At 41.2% G+C, this 18,692-nt stretch overlaps 1 protein-coding gene across 1 annotated transcript in view; it reads left to right on the top strand.

Moving 5' to 3' along the window:
• LOC110965919 (rho GTPase-activating protein 27-like) overlaps positions 1 to 18,692 on the top strand; it is a 31,450-nt gene that overhangs the window by 8,512 nt on the left and 4,246 nt on the right. The window contains 20 exon segments of the mRNA XM_022215118.2: positions 706 to 809; positions 931 to 1,584; positions 1,587 to 1,813; positions 6,381 to 6,575; positions 8,248 to 8,394; positions 8,656 to 8,793; positions 8,889 to 8,945; positions 9,267 to 9,350; positions 9,465 to 9,560; positions 9,986 to 10,066; positions 13,119 to 13,186; positions 13,791 to 13,878; positions 14,617 to 14,718; positions 14,883 to 14,981; positions 15,084 to 15,153; positions 15,390 to 15,503; positions 16,171 to 16,269; positions 16,912 to 16,989; positions 17,204 to 17,338; positions 18,001 to 18,106. Coding sequence (XP_022070810.2) covers positions 779 to 809; positions 931 to 1,584; positions 1,587 to 1,813; positions 6,381 to 6,575; positions 8,248 to 8,394; positions 8,656 to 8,793; positions 8,889 to 8,945; positions 9,267 to 9,350; positions 9,465 to 9,560; positions 9,986 to 10,066; positions 13,119 to 13,186; positions 13,791 to 13,878; positions 14,617 to 14,718; positions 14,883 to 14,981; positions 15,084 to 15,153; positions 15,390 to 15,503; positions 16,171 to 16,269; positions 16,912 to 16,989; positions 17,204 to 17,338; positions 18,001 to 18,106 — 2,669 coding nt within the window. The 5' untranslated portion in view covers positions 706 to 778.

Below are 18,692 nucleotides of genomic sequence, written 5' to 3'. Positions count from 1 at the left end.
AAGCTGTCCATTGGCGTTTGCGGCCGCCGCTGCGGCCGCCGGACATTCTTTAAATTCCTATGCAAATTCGGCGGATTCATGACGATTTAAGCTGTCCATCGGCGTTTGCGGCCGCCGCCGCGGCCGCCATTGCGGCTGCCGGACATCCGACCGCCGCTGAAAGTGGTTTATACCGGCGGATTCATGACGATTTAAGCTGTCCATCGGCGTTTGCGGCCGCCACTGCGGCCGCCACTGCGGCCGCCGCTGCGGCCAGACGTCTGGCAGCCGCAATGGCAGCCGCGGTGGCGGCCGCAAACGCCGATGGACAGCGTAGATCGTCATGAATCCGCCGAATTTGCATAGGAATTTAAAGAATGTCCGGCGGCCGCAGCGGCCACCGCAAACGCCGATGGACTGCTTAGATCGTCATGAATCCGCCGGTATAAACCACTTTCAGATGTGATTACCACAGCGGGTTTCGCTCGTGGTGAGCGGCACGAAAAACATGACGACATCGTGTTGGTGCGCACGAAACTGAAACAAAAACTGACGTGACAGTTTCACGAATCCCCGTGAGACCGTGTGCATGAGCAGAGTCTGAAGATAAAAACCTGGTTAATAGATACTGGTGATTAACACCTTCTGGAGTTTAGGTTTAGTTGAGCTGCTAACAGAGAAAGTCTGGATTTGGTAAACCTGCTTCATCTGCTGTGTCTGTTTCAGGAGGCTGACCATCAGCTGTGACCTTTGACCTTCACAGTTGTCTACCTGAGAGGGCGGGGCCTGAGGAACCAACATGGCCGCCACCTCGTCGCTGCTCAACAGAGGTCAGTTCTTTACTTGCAGTTAGCATCAGTGTTAGCATTAGCTTCTGTCCCTGAGTTTCTGTCCTCTGCTCTTCCCCCTGACCTGGTCTGGACCCTGATTGTCCTGGACCTGGTGCTGCAGGTCTGGGCCTGGTGCTGGTGGAGTTTGAGTACGAGTATGAGGGTCGTGACGGTGAGATGGTGTCCATCAAACCTAACGAGCGCTATGTTCTGCTGGCGAAGACTAATGCCCACTGGTGGCAGGTCCGGAAGGACGCTGGCTCAAAGCCCTTCTACATTCCCGCCAAGTATGTCAAGGAGCTGCCACCGGACTTCCCCTCGCCGCTGGACTTCGCCGACCCACCCAGTCCAGAGCCAGTGCTGCTGCCTGTAGCAGCTCCGGTCCCAGTTCCGGTCCCGGTCCCAAAGCCTCTGGAGGATTCTGGGGGCAGCAGGACCAAAGCGGGGGATGAGGTGACCATCCGGCTGCGACCGGACGCCGCCTCTAGGCACCACAAGAACGAGAACCGCATGTCCACATTTGGCGTGCCGCTGGACTTCCACGACCCGGCGCCGTGGCGTCCCAGCAGCCCCCCTGCTGCTGCGGACACTGGTGCCACGGCACCCGGAGAGACTACAAACACAACTGATGGAAAAAAGCCAGCCCACCTGGATGACCCGGTGGATTCTGGGAAATCTCGAGTTCCCACTTTCAGCCCGGCTGATCCGGTCTCCACACCGCCACGCCAGAACCTGCCAATCCCAGTAGAGACACCTGTGGTCCCCCTCTCAACAATACGGAGCCTGCAGGTCGCCATGACGACCAGGAGTCTGCGATGGAGGAGGAGGTGGCGGAGGAGGAGGTGGCGGAGGAGGAGACGAGCAGCGAGGACGGCGCTGAGGACAATCACAACCACATCTATGAGTCCATCCAGGACCTGAACCTGGACCTGGACGCTCTAATTGGAGGACGAGAGAGTCCCGGAGCTCCGCCTCCATCTGCACCGGCCCCGCCCCCCACAGAGGTAAGACACCTGAATTATCCAGACATTTAAAGTCAAGAGTTAAAATCACAAACTTTATTTAAACAAGATGTTAACACAGAAACAAGAAAACATATTTTAAATAAACACAAAGACAAAAGAAAAATGAAAATATGAGCCCTAAAAATACGAAAAAATAAATACATTGGAATAAAACTGCAAAAACTAGAACAACATTAACAAAAGGAGGGAAAAAAACCCAACAGGGCAGTAGGGGTCTGTGTGGTGATGTCACAGCAGGATGTGATGTCACAGCAGGATGTGATGAGGTCACAGCAGGATGTGTTCGGGTCGGACAGGAAACAGGAAACTGTGAGATGACAAGGCGCTACAGCGACGCCTGCAGGTCAGACGGTCGTCAGGGCAACCAGACAGAGAAAGAAAGGGAGAGTGTGTTAAACTGGTCCGACTGGTTCTTACTTATCAGGTGTGTTCAGGTCTGACTCTCAGTATTCAGCAGTTTCTTGGATTTTGGTGTAAATAAAAAAGTCAGATGAGAAAAAATTACAAACTCGGTCCTTTTTTAAACTGCTTTTATACTGTGAAAACACAGATTCGGACTGCAGTTCTGAAAAATGCTGTTAAAATTGGTCAGATCTGAGGTGTTCTTTCAACTCAGCAGACAGTTTTTTAGTTCTTGAAGCTGTTCAGATTTGATTTCTGCAGCTCAGAGTATTATTATTTTTTAAAGCCTACATTTCTTAATTCATCTCTTTGTTTTTACTACTGTTTATTCCCTCAGACTTTCCCTAAAACTGACACTTCAGCTGTGTTTACCGACTTTTTAATTCACTGTCTTCTGTCGTTTTCATTTGCTGTTTGTAATTGTTTTCAGTCAGTGTTTACTGTCATTTTCAGTCACAATTTTTTTCAGTTTCAGTTGTTGTTTACGAACACTTTCTGTTGTTTCATTTGTTTTCATGTGTTCTTTCTGTCACTTTTTGTGTCACTGTTTTCATCATTTTTAGTCGCTGTATTACATTCTTCCTTGCAATTCACTTGTTTTTAGTCACCGTTTTCTGTCATTTTCAGCTGGTATTTACGGTCAGCTACAGTCGTTAGTGGTGGGCAGATCGATCCATATATTGATAATACTGATACCAGCGTTAGTATTGATATTGAACAATACCAGTGTAATGAGATCGATACTAGTTTTAGTTTAGTTTCTGTCCTGTATGTCTGAACTGCTGCGGTTTCATCAAAGAGGTGACCTGACTGTCTGTCAGAGCTGAAATCAGGATACTTTATCTCACTCTTTTCAAAGCGATGTTTGCTCACACACCTGTCTGAGCACCACAGCTACTGAGCAGCATCGGTCTGCACTGTGAGGCATTTGGGGAACATCAGTAAATGTAGAGTCTGTCAATAAGCAAATGTTCAGCTGGTGAGGTGTTTCGCCCTTAACCAGATAGGAGCAACAAACTGACAATGTCTGTCACACCAGTGTGACTACTGAAAAAGTATCAATACCGGTATCGATATTGGCATTACTGGCCCTGTGTTTACTAAGCATCGGATCAATACCAAATCTTGCAGTATCGCACACCCCTAACAATCGTTGTTCACTTTGTTTTCTGTGACTGTTTATTGTTCTGATTGGCTGCAGATTTGATAATTTCTGTCTGATCGTCTGATTGGTTCTGCTGTCGTCTCACTGGACTGGATTCATTATGAATCTCTTCCTGCAGATAAAAAACTAAAACTGTTCAGTTACTTTACTGTCCTCATGTGTTTCAAACCAGTGTTGGCAACTCCTCAGTAAGGAAAGTAGCTATTGGCTGTCCTAAACATCACTAGAAGTCGCTAAATGATGCCATCGCCTATTTTGTATAACTTTCCATTTGCATGTAATTGTAATCAGCATTGTAGGAGAGAGGAATGACGTTGTAGGAGAGACAAAAAGTGAGTATATAGCACCCAAAATATGTTTTTGAACTAAAGGCTAAATGCAGTGATGTATTTTAGTATGACGGTGAAGAAACATTCTCATTTATGACTTTGCGCATGCGGGATTCATCTGCCGTCTGACCATGGAGCGATGTGGGTCTCCTCTAATCAGACAGTGGGACTGTGGGGTTACGAGACTGACCGCCTATGATGCTTTGGGACGAGGAGGAGCTCACAGTAGCATCTGCTGCTCGATGAGGACAGGAACTGCAGAACGATCTGAGCTTTCATGTCAGAGTCTCCAAAACTCCAGAAAAAGTGGCTAGATTTGTCGCTAGTCGCTTTTGACAAAAAAATTCGCCAGGAGAATTTGGAAAGTCACCAGATTCAGCGAGAATGCCGCCAAGTTGGCAACACTGATTCAAACTCAGAGGTGAATTTTAATATTGTCTCCTGTTTGGCTAGTCAAGCCTCCTCTTTCCTGATTGGCTGCTGTCTCTGAATTTGTTCACTGTTTTTGGTCGCTTTTTAGGATTGATTTCAGCTGCTGTCACTGGTAGTTTTCAGTCATTGCTGACTGATGTTTTTGCGATAATCCGACACGTGAAACTTTTTTCACTGTTGGTGAAAAATAAGCTCCTTTACGGAAACGGAACAGATTTAGACTCTTCCAGTTGTTCCTGCAGTGACCAGCAGGTGGCAGCATTGTTTGTGGAAAACCAGTGTTTTCTGCATGTTGTCAAAGTGTGTATGTGTGTGTTTGTGTGTGTGTGAGCAGACTCTAAGTGTTTCCTCCCTGCAGACTGATCACACTGATACTGATCCACTGTGTTTACAGAAAAGTTCCAGGAGTCAGTCAGATAATTGTAAGGGATCCTTGAGAGAGTTTTCAGTTGGAGGTTTAACGAGTCCTTGAAAAGTGTCCAGGATTTCCTTAAAAACCTGTAGAACTGCAGCATTGAACAGACCGAGGTCCATTAGGGGTGGAGCTACACTTTAAGGGGCGGGGCTATGATACAGTGGGCCTTCTTTCTGCATAAGTGGGTGGAGCTTCAGAGTAGTCAGTCATAACTAACTTCAGTCCCAGATGGACAGAACAAGACAGAATTTAAACAGAACAAGACATCAGTGGGACCGAAACAGATGCATTATGGGTAAGTTCATCCTGAATTAAAGCTTGAGCTGCCGTTTCTGTTTCCAGCTTCAGGTTTCATCTTTCAGAGCTGCTAAGTCAGTTGATCCATTCGAGCTGCTGCAGGTTTCAGGTCTGATGTAATAATATTAAAATAATAATAGCTGCACATTAAAGTAAAATATATTTAACTGTTATTGAAGATGAAAACACCTGAAGACTTTAATCTGATGTTAGATTCACAACTTTCACTATTTTCTGCAATTTTCGGCCCAAAATAAGTATTTGAGTAAACAAAAATGAGAATGAATAATAGTTTTCATTTTATCGATGAGTTTGATTTCACGTATCGTTCGGGAAAAACAAGAAAGAAACACTGAAGGTCTGAGTGTGTGTGTGTTTACAATGTGTGTGTGTGTTTACAGAACCTGGGTGGAGTTTCTTCCTGCTGCAGTCGACAGAATCAGATTTAGTCGTTGGTGAAGCTGAAACTCTGTGGCAGCAGACCAACGCGTGACTCGCTGTAGGCGATCAGTAATCAATAATCAGCTGTTATTATCAGATACTTCCTGCTGACATGTCGTCATTGTTTCTGATCACCAATGACATTGTACTGATAACTCAATGCAAAATGTCCAAACAGCGACTGAAAACACTGAACACAGAGAGGCAAAGAGTGAAAAACAAAAGTAACCAGTGAGTCAAAAACAAGTGAGAAACCTTTTTATTGAAACAGTGAGGGAAAAGCGGTTGGTGAAACTGCTGGTATTAAACATAGAATGAAACACCAGTTAATGCTGAGTCAAAAACAGCAAGTTAAAACAAACAAAAAACAGCCCGTGAAAAACACTTTGAACAACAGTAAGTAAAAAACAGTGAGTGAAAAGTAGCAGGTGAAGAACAGCATACCAAAGTGACCAGAATAAATGTAAAAAATGCAAAATAAGAATTAAAAAAGACAGAAATAAATAACAAAATGACCAATGACAAATGCAAAATATCCAAAATATAATGAAAAGAGAGCACAAAGGTGCGTCAAATATCTAAATCAATGCAAAATGTTTAAAGTAAGACACAAAATGAATAAAAAATACATTCAAAATGTTCAAAATAAGACAAAAAAATTACAAAAAACACACTCGAAATTTGTGATTGGACTGAATGAAAACTGCTTGTAAAAATGAACAAGTGAAAGCACAAATATACAGCGAGTCAACAGCAGCATGTGTAAAATAAGCAATAACCAACAGATGAAAAACAAGTACCAGTAAAAAACACAGCCAAGTAAACAGTGAGTCAATGCTGCAAGAGAAATATGACTGAATAAAGAAAAGAAGGATAAAGGATAAGTACAGAACAGTGAGCAAAAAACAGCATCTGAAAACAGCAGCGACTGACAAACGAGTGAAAAAGAAAACTGATGTGAAACTTAAGTAGTAAAAAGATTAAACAACAGCATGTTGCTGTGAATCATCTGAATTAAAGTCACCTGTCCAGGTACTGTCCCTTTAAGACTCTCTCTCCCTGCAGGTCGTCACCTCACCCATCTATGCCAATGTCTCCCCCCTGAAGAAAACACTTCACCCGTCTGCTCCTGGCCCCGCCCTGCCCTCCCCTCCTCCCTCTGACCTCGCCCCGCCTGCAGGCCACACCTCCTCCATGTCAGGCTCCTCCTCCGGGATGTTAAGCCCCGCCTCCCCCATCAGCCCACAGGACGGATGGCAGGTAAGCTCAACCGTTCAGACTATGATACATCCCATAATATTGATACATTCAGCTGGTTCCAGAGGAAATGAAGGGAAACCAGATTTAGTGTTTAGACTGTGACACCTGGATGGATGTAAAAGTGATCTGGTGTCAGTTTTTACCAGAACTCTGATGTATTTTTCCTCCTAAAATGTGATGAGTCTATCTGCTGTACTGATGAAGTTCTAAGGCTCAGAAATGATGGAAAAAGTCCATTAATAAGTGATAAGTCTGCACCCACCTCTGTGTACTTCAAAGACCTGGAACTCTAGAAATATTCATAGTATGAAGGTAAAACTTTGATCATTAATAAAGTTACTGTAGAAGAAGAATCAGGTGGCTCTGCAGTAACCAGAAGAAATGAATAACTGAAAGAAGCTGAAGATTAAAGTTAAATAAAAGTAGAAATTTGCATTTTGGGATTGAAAGAAATTCACAGATGATATCAAGTGAAATCACTTTAACCCTCCTGTTATTCACATTTATGGGCACCAAAAAATATTGTTTCCTTGTCTGAAAAAAATCCAAAAATTCAGCAAAAAAAAAATCCCCAAATTTCTGAAAATTTACAAAACTTTTAAGAAGAAAATTCCAACAATTCCTTAAAAGTTTCCCTTAAAAGTTTTATTTAAAAAAAATTTATGAATGTTCTTAAGAAACATTTTTACCATTTCTTCTTTTTTCCACCAAAAAATGTTCAGAGATTTCCCAAAAATGTTGAAAATGTGGACATTGGAGGTTTCACTGTGAAAACATATATTTTTTCCACATTTTCATACCTTAAAACCGGTCAGTTTTGTCCCGCAGGACGACACAAACACATGGGTTAATTTAAAAACAGTATTGTGTTCTTTTTACAACAAATTACACAATTTTGCTGTATTTAATTAGTTATAAAATATTATTTTACAGATATTTGCTGTTTATCAAGTTCCAGTATTTGATAGAATTTCACCTTTTTTCCAACAGAACGAGTTTTTCCAGTGAAACTACTGCGGTACATTTGTATAAATGTAATTTAAAGTCTGAAGTGAAACTGAAGCCAAACTGCCCTGAATCACACATTTTTTCCACACTTTCACTTTAATCTTTTTGTATAAAATCGTAGTTTTGTGTTTCTGTGGTTCAGGTGTCGTGTGAAAAGGTTTTTCAGCGCGAGTTGCTGGTTTCTCTGCAGCTAATTAAAGTTTGATCAGCTGAAACCGGAGCAGGTTTGTTCCATCAGACGATCAGTTCAGTGTCACTGAGAAACAGGAAACACTTCGCTCCTAAAACTGATGTCAGGCTGAAACTGACAGAAAACTTTATTACACTGAAGATTAAAATAATGCGAGATTAAATTCACATCGTGGCAGAACTCAGCTGCTAAACATCGGTTTCTCGGTTTTGTTTTAGAAACAGCAAAAGACTCAATAACAATATAAGAAAAAGTCAAATCTTACATTAAATATCTGTGTAGAAATACTGAACTTATATATATTGAAAATTATTTTTAGATTTTACCTAACCTGAACAGAGAATTTAAAAAAGTTATGTGAAATTTGACCTCTTTCATTCTCAGAAATAGTTTAACTTCAGACTTGTTTCTCAGAATTCCTCTAAAATAACACCTGAAAATGTTGGTTGGTAAAGTTCTGACCTGGTTCTTCAGACCCACACTGACCAGGACAGTGGGAAGGTGTTCTACTACCATCCACTAACCAGACAGACCACCTGGTCCGAACCACACAGTACCCCAGAACAGAACCAGACCAGAGGACCACTGGGCTCCCCTCTGCTGTCCCCGGCCTCCTCCCAGGTAAGAAGCACCTCTGATAGTGGATGAAAACTCCTCTGACAGTGGTTAAAACACCTCACAGCAGTTTAAAATGCCTCCTCATGGCAGTTTAACTCACCTCTGACAGTGGGTAAGAACACATATGACAGTAGGTAAAAACACCACGCAGCAATTTTAAAACACCTTCTTGAAGCAGTTTGAAATGCCTCCTCACAGCATATTAAAACACCTCTGACGGTAGATAAAAACGGCTCTTCTCAGCAATTTAAAATGCCCCCTCAGGGTTCCTGTGTCTGGGAGCAGCTGGTGGACGAGGTGTCAGGGAGGTTCTACTACTACAACCACGAGACACGAGTCACGTCCTGGTCTTTACCGGAGTCCCCCTCCTCCCCTCCTGGATCCAGCCGGGACATCGGGCCGGTTAGTTGTGATTTCAGGTTGAGGAATATTTCAGGTAGTTTTACTGAAACAAGCCTGGTAAATGTTTGTTCTTGTGGTTCTTTGGTTCCTTCAAGCCTCCGCTGCCCGAAGAAGATTATCCAGCAGAGAATGACAGCAACGTGTTCACTCCGGTACGAGTTCATGTTTTCACAGTTTGATCCCAGCAACACCTAAAGTCTGTCCAGAACTGTCACAACTGGACAAAACCTGGTACAGACCAGGCAGGAATAAGGTCAAAGACCAGACCACAACAGGGTTAGAACCAGGCTGAAACCAGGTCAGACAATGTCCAAAACCAGGCCAAAACCAGGCTAAAACCAGGTCAGAACCAAGCTAAAATCATGTGATAAAAGTCCTAAAAACTAGTTGAAAACCTGGCCAGATATAGGTCGATGACTGGCAGAAATCTTTTCCAGGTTTAACCTCCAGTTTGTGCCTGATTCTTTTCCCAGAATCCTCAGCAGCATGTAGGTGTGATACCAAGAGCTCAGCTGGACCTGAAGGACCCGATCGGCTCCCAGTGGAGGCAGCAGGAGGTGATCAATAAATCAATAAATCTTATCTCATCTCATCCCGTCTCGTCTCGTCTCGTCTCGTCTCGTCTTGTCTTATCTTGTCTTATCTTATCTTTGGTTGATTTCATGTTGCAGCTGCTACATTTGCCTCAGAGGATGATGGGAAATGGAGTTTCTGAGGACGGTCCTGCACTACAGATCAGAAACTGGAGACACAGTGTGGCCGAAGACGTATGTCACAAATCATCGCTGCATCCAATGAAAATAATATTTATTGATCAGGATAATTCAGTGATTTTCACATTGAAACAAACTGAACTAAAATAATCTGTAGTTGAACCCAGAACATCTTGAGGTTGAATACGGGTTAAACTGAACCAGAATTCCTTCCTGGATGAACATCTGCAGGTTTCAGATGTTCCTGATGCTCCTGTGAGGTGTTCAGGGAACATGTGTAAACTGCAGCATCTGTGGATAAGCAGACGTTCAGTCAGTGAGAGTTTAGTTTGATTCTTGCCTGGTTTCAGGTGATATCGTCTTTTTTACTGTTTTTGTCTTATCATTTTAAGAGAATCCGTTAGTGTCCTACAGACTCCCTCTGGTCCTACATGTGAACCTTCTGTCTGCTGAAACTGACTGAGAACGTTTTGTTTCAGACGTTCACTCTGAGCCACCGCAGGAACTTCTCTGATGTCACCGAGGTGTCCAACAGAAGACTCTCCCCCGACAGTCAACAGGTAACTGACCTGGTCATCACATTACATTCACTCACCTGCTCCTGCTCCTTCATTCATTCATTCATTCATTTAGTCATTACTCTGCCAAGGAACGCGGTAAAGTTATGTGACGATCGGCGTACGTTTGTCTGTCTGTTATTCCGTTTGTGCACAAACTCAAAACGGACTAACAGATTTGGATGAAATTTTCAGGGAAGGTCAGAAATGACACAAGGACAAACTCATTAGATTTTGGCAGTGATGCTGCTTATAGTTTGGATCTATGAATTTGTTAAAGATTTCTGTATCATTCTGTATCACTTGTTGTCACTGTAACTATGACAACAAGTGAACGCTACGTCAGCTGCCTGTTGATGATCATGTGATTGCGATCCTTCTACAAATCCATCGTTGTGGACTTTTCAGGACTTATCCATCGGAAATGATTCAAGGAACAACTGATTAAATTGTAGGGGTGTTAGTCCCATTAATTTCTGCTGCTCGCTACATATTTAGGTCACACAATTCGGTATCCGTACGTAGCATACACATACATAACACACACCTGTGCTCAACGCAAGGTCATTTTAATTGTGGGTACGTCTATATTAAATGACCGCATTCTATAGTGCCGTAATTTCTGATCATCAATAGCTAATTAACAGCTAATCATTTCTGACAATGTCATATGGAGGAATGAGCAGCCTTGGAGGAGTACTGCACTCTCCGAATGCTTTTCTTGTTCATTCATTCATTCATTCATTCATCCTGTTCTCCTTCACCAAGTTCGACAGGAACAGACTGAAGAGGAATCTGTCCGATCGGAGCACAGGCTCCAACCATGTAGGTCCTGATTGGCTGTTAGGTGACGGCAGCTACTTTTACTAACATCTGATTTCTGGGAACTTTTTGGGCCGTTTCAGATGCACAGCGCCTCCTGCTGGGTTCCTCAGCGTCATTAAAGATCAGTCGATTAGTTGTCAGATTTTAAATTCATCTCCAGCTATGTTCATATTCGATCAGTCAAATAATTTTATAATATAAACAATCTGAATTCTATGATTTTAGCTTCTTTAGTGTGAATATTTTCTGGTTTCTTCCCTCTATGACAGTAAACCGAAGGTCTTTGGACTAAACAAGACATTTGAGGAAACTCTGATCCACATTTTTAACATGTTCTGATGCTCTAGAGCCAAATAGCTGATCTATTCACCAACAAGGACATTAAAGTTTCACGGCCCAGAAGGTTTCTCAGTGTTGCTCCACTAACCCTCCTCCTCACAGCTCTGGCTGGGTTCTGCTGGTGGTTCTGCTGGTTGTTCTGCTGGTGGTTCTGTGTTTACTTCTATACTTTATGATTCTTCTCAGGAGGTTGAGGACGTTCTGCTGTTCTAGAGGTGCTTTACGGTGCTTTTTCAGGTTCTGTGCGTCACTGAGAACGCTCTAGATGTTCTTTGATAAGCAGTACAGATCCTCAGTTAGCTCAACGTTCCTCAGGTCCTGGAAAGTTTTCCAGGTATTGGAGGATGTTTCCGGGATGGAGCGGACTGATGGATAGACTTCCTAAATGTCAGGTTTTCTTTATAGATCAGAAAATACTCAAATAGGGTCAAATATTCTTATTTTAACCAATCTAGTGAAAACTACTCAAGGAAATAACTCACTTCTTTGTGATTTGGGACCAAAACTGAGTTCTGTCAAATGTTTTGGCTGAATTTAGAGAATTTTTCTGTTTTCACCCTCAAATGAAAACCTGTGAAGGCGTTTTTACTGTTTAAAATCTTCATGAATACAACTGACAGGCATGAAATGTGAGAACAGGCAGAATAGTTTCATCAGATCAGAATGATTAATTAATATTTTTATTTACTGGACCTTGAAAATAGAAACAAGTCCAGAATTGTGAATCCTGGCTGGTGCTGTGTCACTGTAAAGTTCCTGTAAGTGAATGAAAATGGATGTAATATACCTCAGATGTTGTTCATTAAACATGAAGCAGTTCATAACTCTGCACACAGAACATCAACATCTAGACCTCTATGAGCATCAGTTTCTGTTTCCTATCAATAAATTCACTTATTGAAAAAAAACTGGAACCTTGTCTTGTCAAACTCTCCACACATCAGATTCTACTGATGTTAGAGCCTCAAAAGTTGGTGAAATGTCGTCCAAAGACTATTTTAGTAGAAATATGGATCCATCCATCTATATATATATATATATATATATATATATATATATATATATATACTTACAGGGACTTCATGGAGACACAACACCGGCCTGCATTGAAGATTCTGCATTTTCAATATCCAGTAATTAAACTCTGTCCTCTGTTGGATCCATTCAATCATTCTGATCTGATGAAATTATTCTGTCTGTTCTTACCACATTTCATGGCTGATAGTTTTAATTGTGGAGATACTGGACTTGTAAAATGGCTTCTTGTTTTGTTTTTGTTTTTTTTAAATTTGAAAATAGAAACACTTCCAGCTCTGGAAACAGATTAAATGCTCAAAATTTTAGGGACAGTATTTCACAGAACTTTAATAATGGCATCTCCATATGCTGTAGTGGATAGTCTATTAAAGGAAAAAAAAAACTCCTACTTCTTTCAAATATGATTTTTGTTTTCTTTCTCAATTCTTAGTTTGTTATTTTTTTTTAAAGAATTGTGAAACGGAATAATAAAGTGAAAGGGACAGAGAAAAACTTACCATCTATTTTTAATTTTCTTTTTTATAAACCCCAATATAAATTAGATTTCTTTATCTAATTTGTATTTTATTTTGTTTTCATTTCATTAAACTTGCACTTTTTTAACTTCAAAATATTATCCATGTTTTTTTGTGTATTTATTTTGGTTGACTTCTAATTTTCTCCAACATCAGTTCTGGTGTTCTGGTCTTCTCGTGTTCTGGTGTTCCAGTGTTCCAGTGTTCTAATGTTGTAGTGTTTAGGTCTTTTGATTTTCTGGTGTGCTGACAACATCCTGCAGGTAGAACCTCTCCCTGTTTGCAGAGGAGTCATATTTCACCTGTCCATCAGCTCACCTGTGTGTCTGTCTCTGCAGAGCCCCCTGCTGGAGAAAGCAGGAATCCTCAACAAGACCAAAGTAGCCGATAATGGAAAAAAGATTAGGTGAGATCAGCAGCTTTTTTGTCCTGCAGGATTCACCTGACAGCTGTAGTAACATAGACTGTATATATAATGGACGTAGCATCTGGCTCCAGAATTGAAGCCCACCCGGAAGTGCCAAAAACTTGCAATATCACGCCGTCCGCTAGGGCTGGCTCCAAAAAGCTTTTTCTCCATAGACCCCAAATCATTTTTGGAAAAAATAAAATTTGATAAACTGATTTTCTACAGCTCAGGATTTTTTCCCCGTTAGTTTTCATGGTCAAAATGAGAGATCAGGTGGCCGATCTTAAAATAAATCAATACTGAATTTTAAATAAATCGTTAAAGTTGGCGGAGCTGGGGGGCGTGGCTATACTTGATAGACAGCAACAGAAGCCTGTGCGGTAAAATGTGGGCGGGATAAGAGAGTCCTCAGCCAATCCTGCCCCTAGTTGCTCTCCGGTCCAGTCTGTTTGATGACGCTTTTTACGTCACTGGCTCCAAAAAATCCAAAACGGCGACCAGGAAGTAGCAAAATCCGGGCTTCATTTTCGCGGCGTTGAAACCAACAGGTGACGTCACGGTTAGTTTAAGCCTGTGTCGTAACTGTGTGTGTTCTCCTCAGGAAGAACTGGAGTCAGTCCTGGACTGTCCTCCACGGAGGGATCCTCACGTTCCACAAAGACCCCAAGTCTGCCCCCGCTGGGAACGCTGTAAGAACCAAACTGGAACCTCTGCACAACTGGTTTTATTTCACCCAAAGCAGCATTCAGATCCTTGATGTTTGGGACATTCACTGGCTTAACAACAGCTCTGTTATTATAAAAAATTTTCAGATATTATCAGTGTTTTTAACCCTCCTGTTGTCTTCATTTACAGGCACCAAAAAATATTGTTTCCTTAAAAGAAATCCAGAAATTCTGCAAAAAATTCCGCAAATTTCTGAAAATTTGAGAAACCTGCAGGAAGAAAATTCCAATAATTCCTTAAAAAATATGTTTTCAAAAAATCCCCCAAATTTGGCAAGAAAATTCTTTTAAATATTTTCAAAAAATGAGCAAAGATCTTGCAAAAAAAATTTTTTTAAATAATGCTGACGTATATATCAGTAAAACTTGTAATATTTTCTTTACGCACATTTACCGAAAAAATCAAGCCTAGCTAATTTCGCGGGATTTTGGTTGATTTTTCGGTGAATGTGCTTAAAGAAACAATTTTTCAACATTTCTTCTTTTCTACCAAAAAAATGTTCAAAAATGTCCCAAAAATGTTGAATATGTGGACATAAAAATATTTTTTCTCCACATTTTCAAACTTTTGAACAACACGAGGGTTAATCCTTGCAACTAAAGGTTAATCTGCATAATTAATAGATCATACTGTATTTAATTCAGCATAAATAACAATAAGTCGATGATGAGGATGATGAAGACGTTGCTCTGTTTCCTCAGAGTAAAGCGTCCCAGATTGTTCCTGAATACACCGTCGAACTCAGAGGTTCTTCAATTTCTTGGGCCTCCAAAGACAAGTCGTCCAAGAAAAACGTTCTCGAGGTACACGGCTCTGCACACAGCACAGCCTCTGTTACCATGGTTACAGTCACCGTCATCATCATTTGCTCTACCACTGTCCTGCATGATGAAGCCTTTCTGACCTGACTGTGCAGCTGTTGTCATGGTTACTCGGTGTTGTTGTGTTGTGTTGTGTGTGTGTGCAGCTGAAGACTCGGCAGGGTTGTGAGTACCTCATGCAGTACGACACTGAGAGCATCATCTGTGATTGGCTGAAAGTCATCCAGGACACAATCAGACAGCTGGTAACACAACACAACACATCCATTAGTTAGTTGATGAATGAATTGATCAGTTCATTTATTTCTTTATTGTTTATTTGTTTGTTTGTCCTGCCGCTGTTGCAGGAGCTGGATCATCTCTCTGAGGATGAGGATGAAGCTTCAGACAAAGAGGACAAGGACAGGAAGAGAACCTGTGAGTTGTGCTGAAAGCCGAACCCACTAAATGGGCTTCTTTCACATTCAAAACTTCCAAAAGACTCTAAATCTGCAGAAATGACACAAACTCAGCTGAAATTACAGAAAATGTTCAAAATTTGTAAAAAAAAAAAAAAAAAAAGCTTCACCATTTGTCTTTTAGAATTACATTGAAATTAAAACACCTGCTTCTTCTTCTCCTCCCCCTCTTCCTCCTCCTTCTTCTTCTTCCAGCCACAAGGACTTCATCGGGAGACTCTGAGCAACGGCGAGTTCGAACCAAGCTGCGACGTTTCCTCCAGCGACGGCCGACGCTGCAGAGCGTCAAAGAGAAAGGATACATTAGAGGTCAGAACCAGAACCCTTCCTGCTCTGTTCACGCTGATGTCACAAACATCTGCAGAAGAACGCTGAGCTTCAAAAATTTGCTGTTAGCTTCAGTTTTAATGTTTAAACTGATGCTGTAGAATAACAGAAAAACTGTAAGATAGAAGTAAGATGTAAAAATGGAGATGAAACTGAAGTAAAGCTGCACATACTAATGAATTAATACACAACACAATCATTTCACACAATTCACATTTATTTTCCTGACTTCATTTAAATGAGGTCATGTGTTGTTTTTCTTTTAAATGTTTAATAAAGGATATTTAGAAAGAGTGGCATGTACTATAAAATACAATATTCTAATTTTAAATTATATAAATGATAATGAAATGATCTTTTCGTCGTCCGTGATTGTTCTGACCAGCCACTGTCACACATGCTGATATGAAACATTACTCAGAATGCAATTTTATTTATATGTGATGACCTATGAGTGAGATTAAGCTAAAGATCTTCACTGAAACCAACAAAAAACTGCAGATGTAATCTGACAAAAGACATAAAATGATGTTTGTTAAGAAGAGCTGTGGTAAACCTTGAAGTTGTACATTTTGTGACCCTTTTCTTTGTTAAATCAAGCTTCATTAAACCCTGGAAGGTTTTCTCAGTGTTTCCTCATGTGTTTTAGATAACGTGTTCGGCTGCCACCTGGACACTCTGTGCCACCGAGAAAACTCCACCATCCCCAAGTTTGTGGAAAAGTGCATCCGAACGGTGGAGAGGAGAGGTGAGCACACAAATACGGCAGCAGACAGGATGGAAAGTGAATCATTCAGAGCTGCACTTCGTCTTCATCAATAATCATCTGGATATTTAAAAATGCCAGAAAACAGCTGTAACTTTAGACATGTCAGACATGACCTCAGATGTGTCCAGAATGATTCAAACCACGTCCAACATGACTGGGAAATTGTTCAAAATGATCTTAAATATGTGCAGAATGAATCAGAATCTGAAATTTGGCCAAACTGATTAAAGGAATGTCCCTAAGTCTATGTCCAAGATGACTCCAAAAGGTCCAAACGCAAAAATCTTTGTCCAAAATCATTAAAGATATGTCCAAAACGACTCAATTTTTTGAAAACTATTATCTTGAATTGTGTAAAATGACTGAAAGCGCATGAATGACTTTTAAATTGTGATGTTTAATAATAAATTAAATTAGAAGCACAGCTGGGAGTCAGTAAATGGACCTTCTCTTGTGATGGATCTACTGGGTTCAGACTTTGTGTGGCTGAAGATCAGACATGTTTCCTACTAGGATCAGTCTGAAACTCTGGCAGCAGTCGGGTCTTTGGTTCTTGAGATGAATTCCAGCTGCCCAGATCACGCTGAAGGTTCTCAATCTGACCTGAACTTCTGGTTGCAGGTCTGGATGTTGATGGGATCTACAGAGTGAGCGGGAACCTCGCTGTGATCCAGAAACTGCGGCACAAAGCCGATCACGGTAACAAACCACCAATAACCAAACCATGGATCAGTAACCTGTAAACAAGCTGTATGATCAATAACCTGATCAGGATTTAGAGGGTCAGGGGCTGAGACGAGGATTATAATATGAATCCCTGAAAGAGACATCAAACAGCCTGAAGACTCTACAAAGGTTCTGCTGGAGGTGTTCTGGACTAATTGATGGTATTTCTTCTTCTGTGGTTCCTCAGAGGAGCAGCTGGACCTGGAGGACGGACAGTGGGAGGAGATCCATGTCATCACCGGAGCTCTGAAGCTCTTCCTCAGAGAACTACCAGAACCACTGTTCCCCTTCAGCTGCTTCGACAAGTTCATCGCAGCCATCCGTCAGTACACAATAATCACAGTAGTCACAATACACAGTAATCACAGTAGTCACAATACAAAGTAATCACAGTAAACAATAATCACAGTAATCACAATACATATTATCACAATAATCACAGTACACAATAATCACAGTAATCACAATACACAATAATCACAGTAATCATAATACACAGTAATCACAGTAATCACAATACAAAGTAATCACAGTAAACAATAATCACAGTAATCACAATACATATTATCACAATAATCACAGTACACAATAATCACAGTAATCACAATACACAGTAATCACAATACATATTAATCACAGTAATCACAATACACAGTAATCACAGTAATCACAATACATATTAATCACAATAATCACAGTACACAGTAATCACAATCAACACAGCACACAATAATCACAATACACAATAATAACAGTAATCACAGTACACGGTAATCACAATAAACACAGTGCACAATAATCACAACAATCACAGTATATAGTGATCACAATGTCATGTTAGACAACAGCAGGAACATGTTTCAGTCACATGCTGCAGTTTTTACTGTTAAATCCTGACCTGGATCCTCAGGGTTCCTCCTGTTTATGTTGTTGTTGACGAACCATCAAAATGTGACGGTAGCTCTTTGTGTTTGGTTCCCGCAGAGGTTTCAGACTACACTCTCAGAGTCTCCTACATGAGGGACCTGGTCCGGACTCTGCCTCTACCCAACCACGACACCATGGAGCTGCTGTTCAAACACCTGCGCAAGTAAGACCCAGGACCAAGCAAAAGACCCAGGATTAACCAAAAGATCCAGGAAAAGAGATCAAGGAAAAGTACACGTAACAAAGTGGCATTTTCCCATGACTGGTGTGGTTACTACAAAATGCATAACACACTTTTGAACTTGAAAACATCCAATAAACACTTTTTAAAATTATATATAAAATATGGTGCCTAATGTATTCAGCCACCTAAAGTCATGCACTACTTCGGGCTGAAGGACAAAATACGAAACAAGTTTAGGTATATTCTCCTTCAAAAACATAGCGAATGAGCAAGGACTAACCTTAAAGCCAGGACTGAAGAACCACAACTAAAGACACAGGACTTACCCAAACCTGACCAACTAAAGACTCAAGAGTACCTTAAAGACCAAGGACTAACAAACAGTCAGAACTAACCCAAAGACCCTGAATTGTACTGGAGATCCAGAACTGGTTTGTTCAATACTTTTTCTTAACCAGTGACGAAAAGCAAGAATAACATCTTTCCAGTTTATGATTGTTACTTAAGAGGTAATTCTGATCCCACACTTAACTCCACACAGAATTGAACAAACTAAATCTGCTGG

This window comes from Acanthochromis polyacanthus, chromosome 21 (genome assembly GCF_021347895.1).
Source record: "Acanthochromis polyacanthus isolate Apoly-LR-REF ecotype Palm Island chromosome 21, KAUST_Apoly_ChrSc, whole genome shotgun sequence".
NCBI lineage: Eukaryota > Metazoa > Chordata > Actinopteri > Pomacentridae > Acanthochromis > Acanthochromis polyacanthus.
This window is presented reverse-complemented; position numbering and strand designations above follow the sequence as displayed.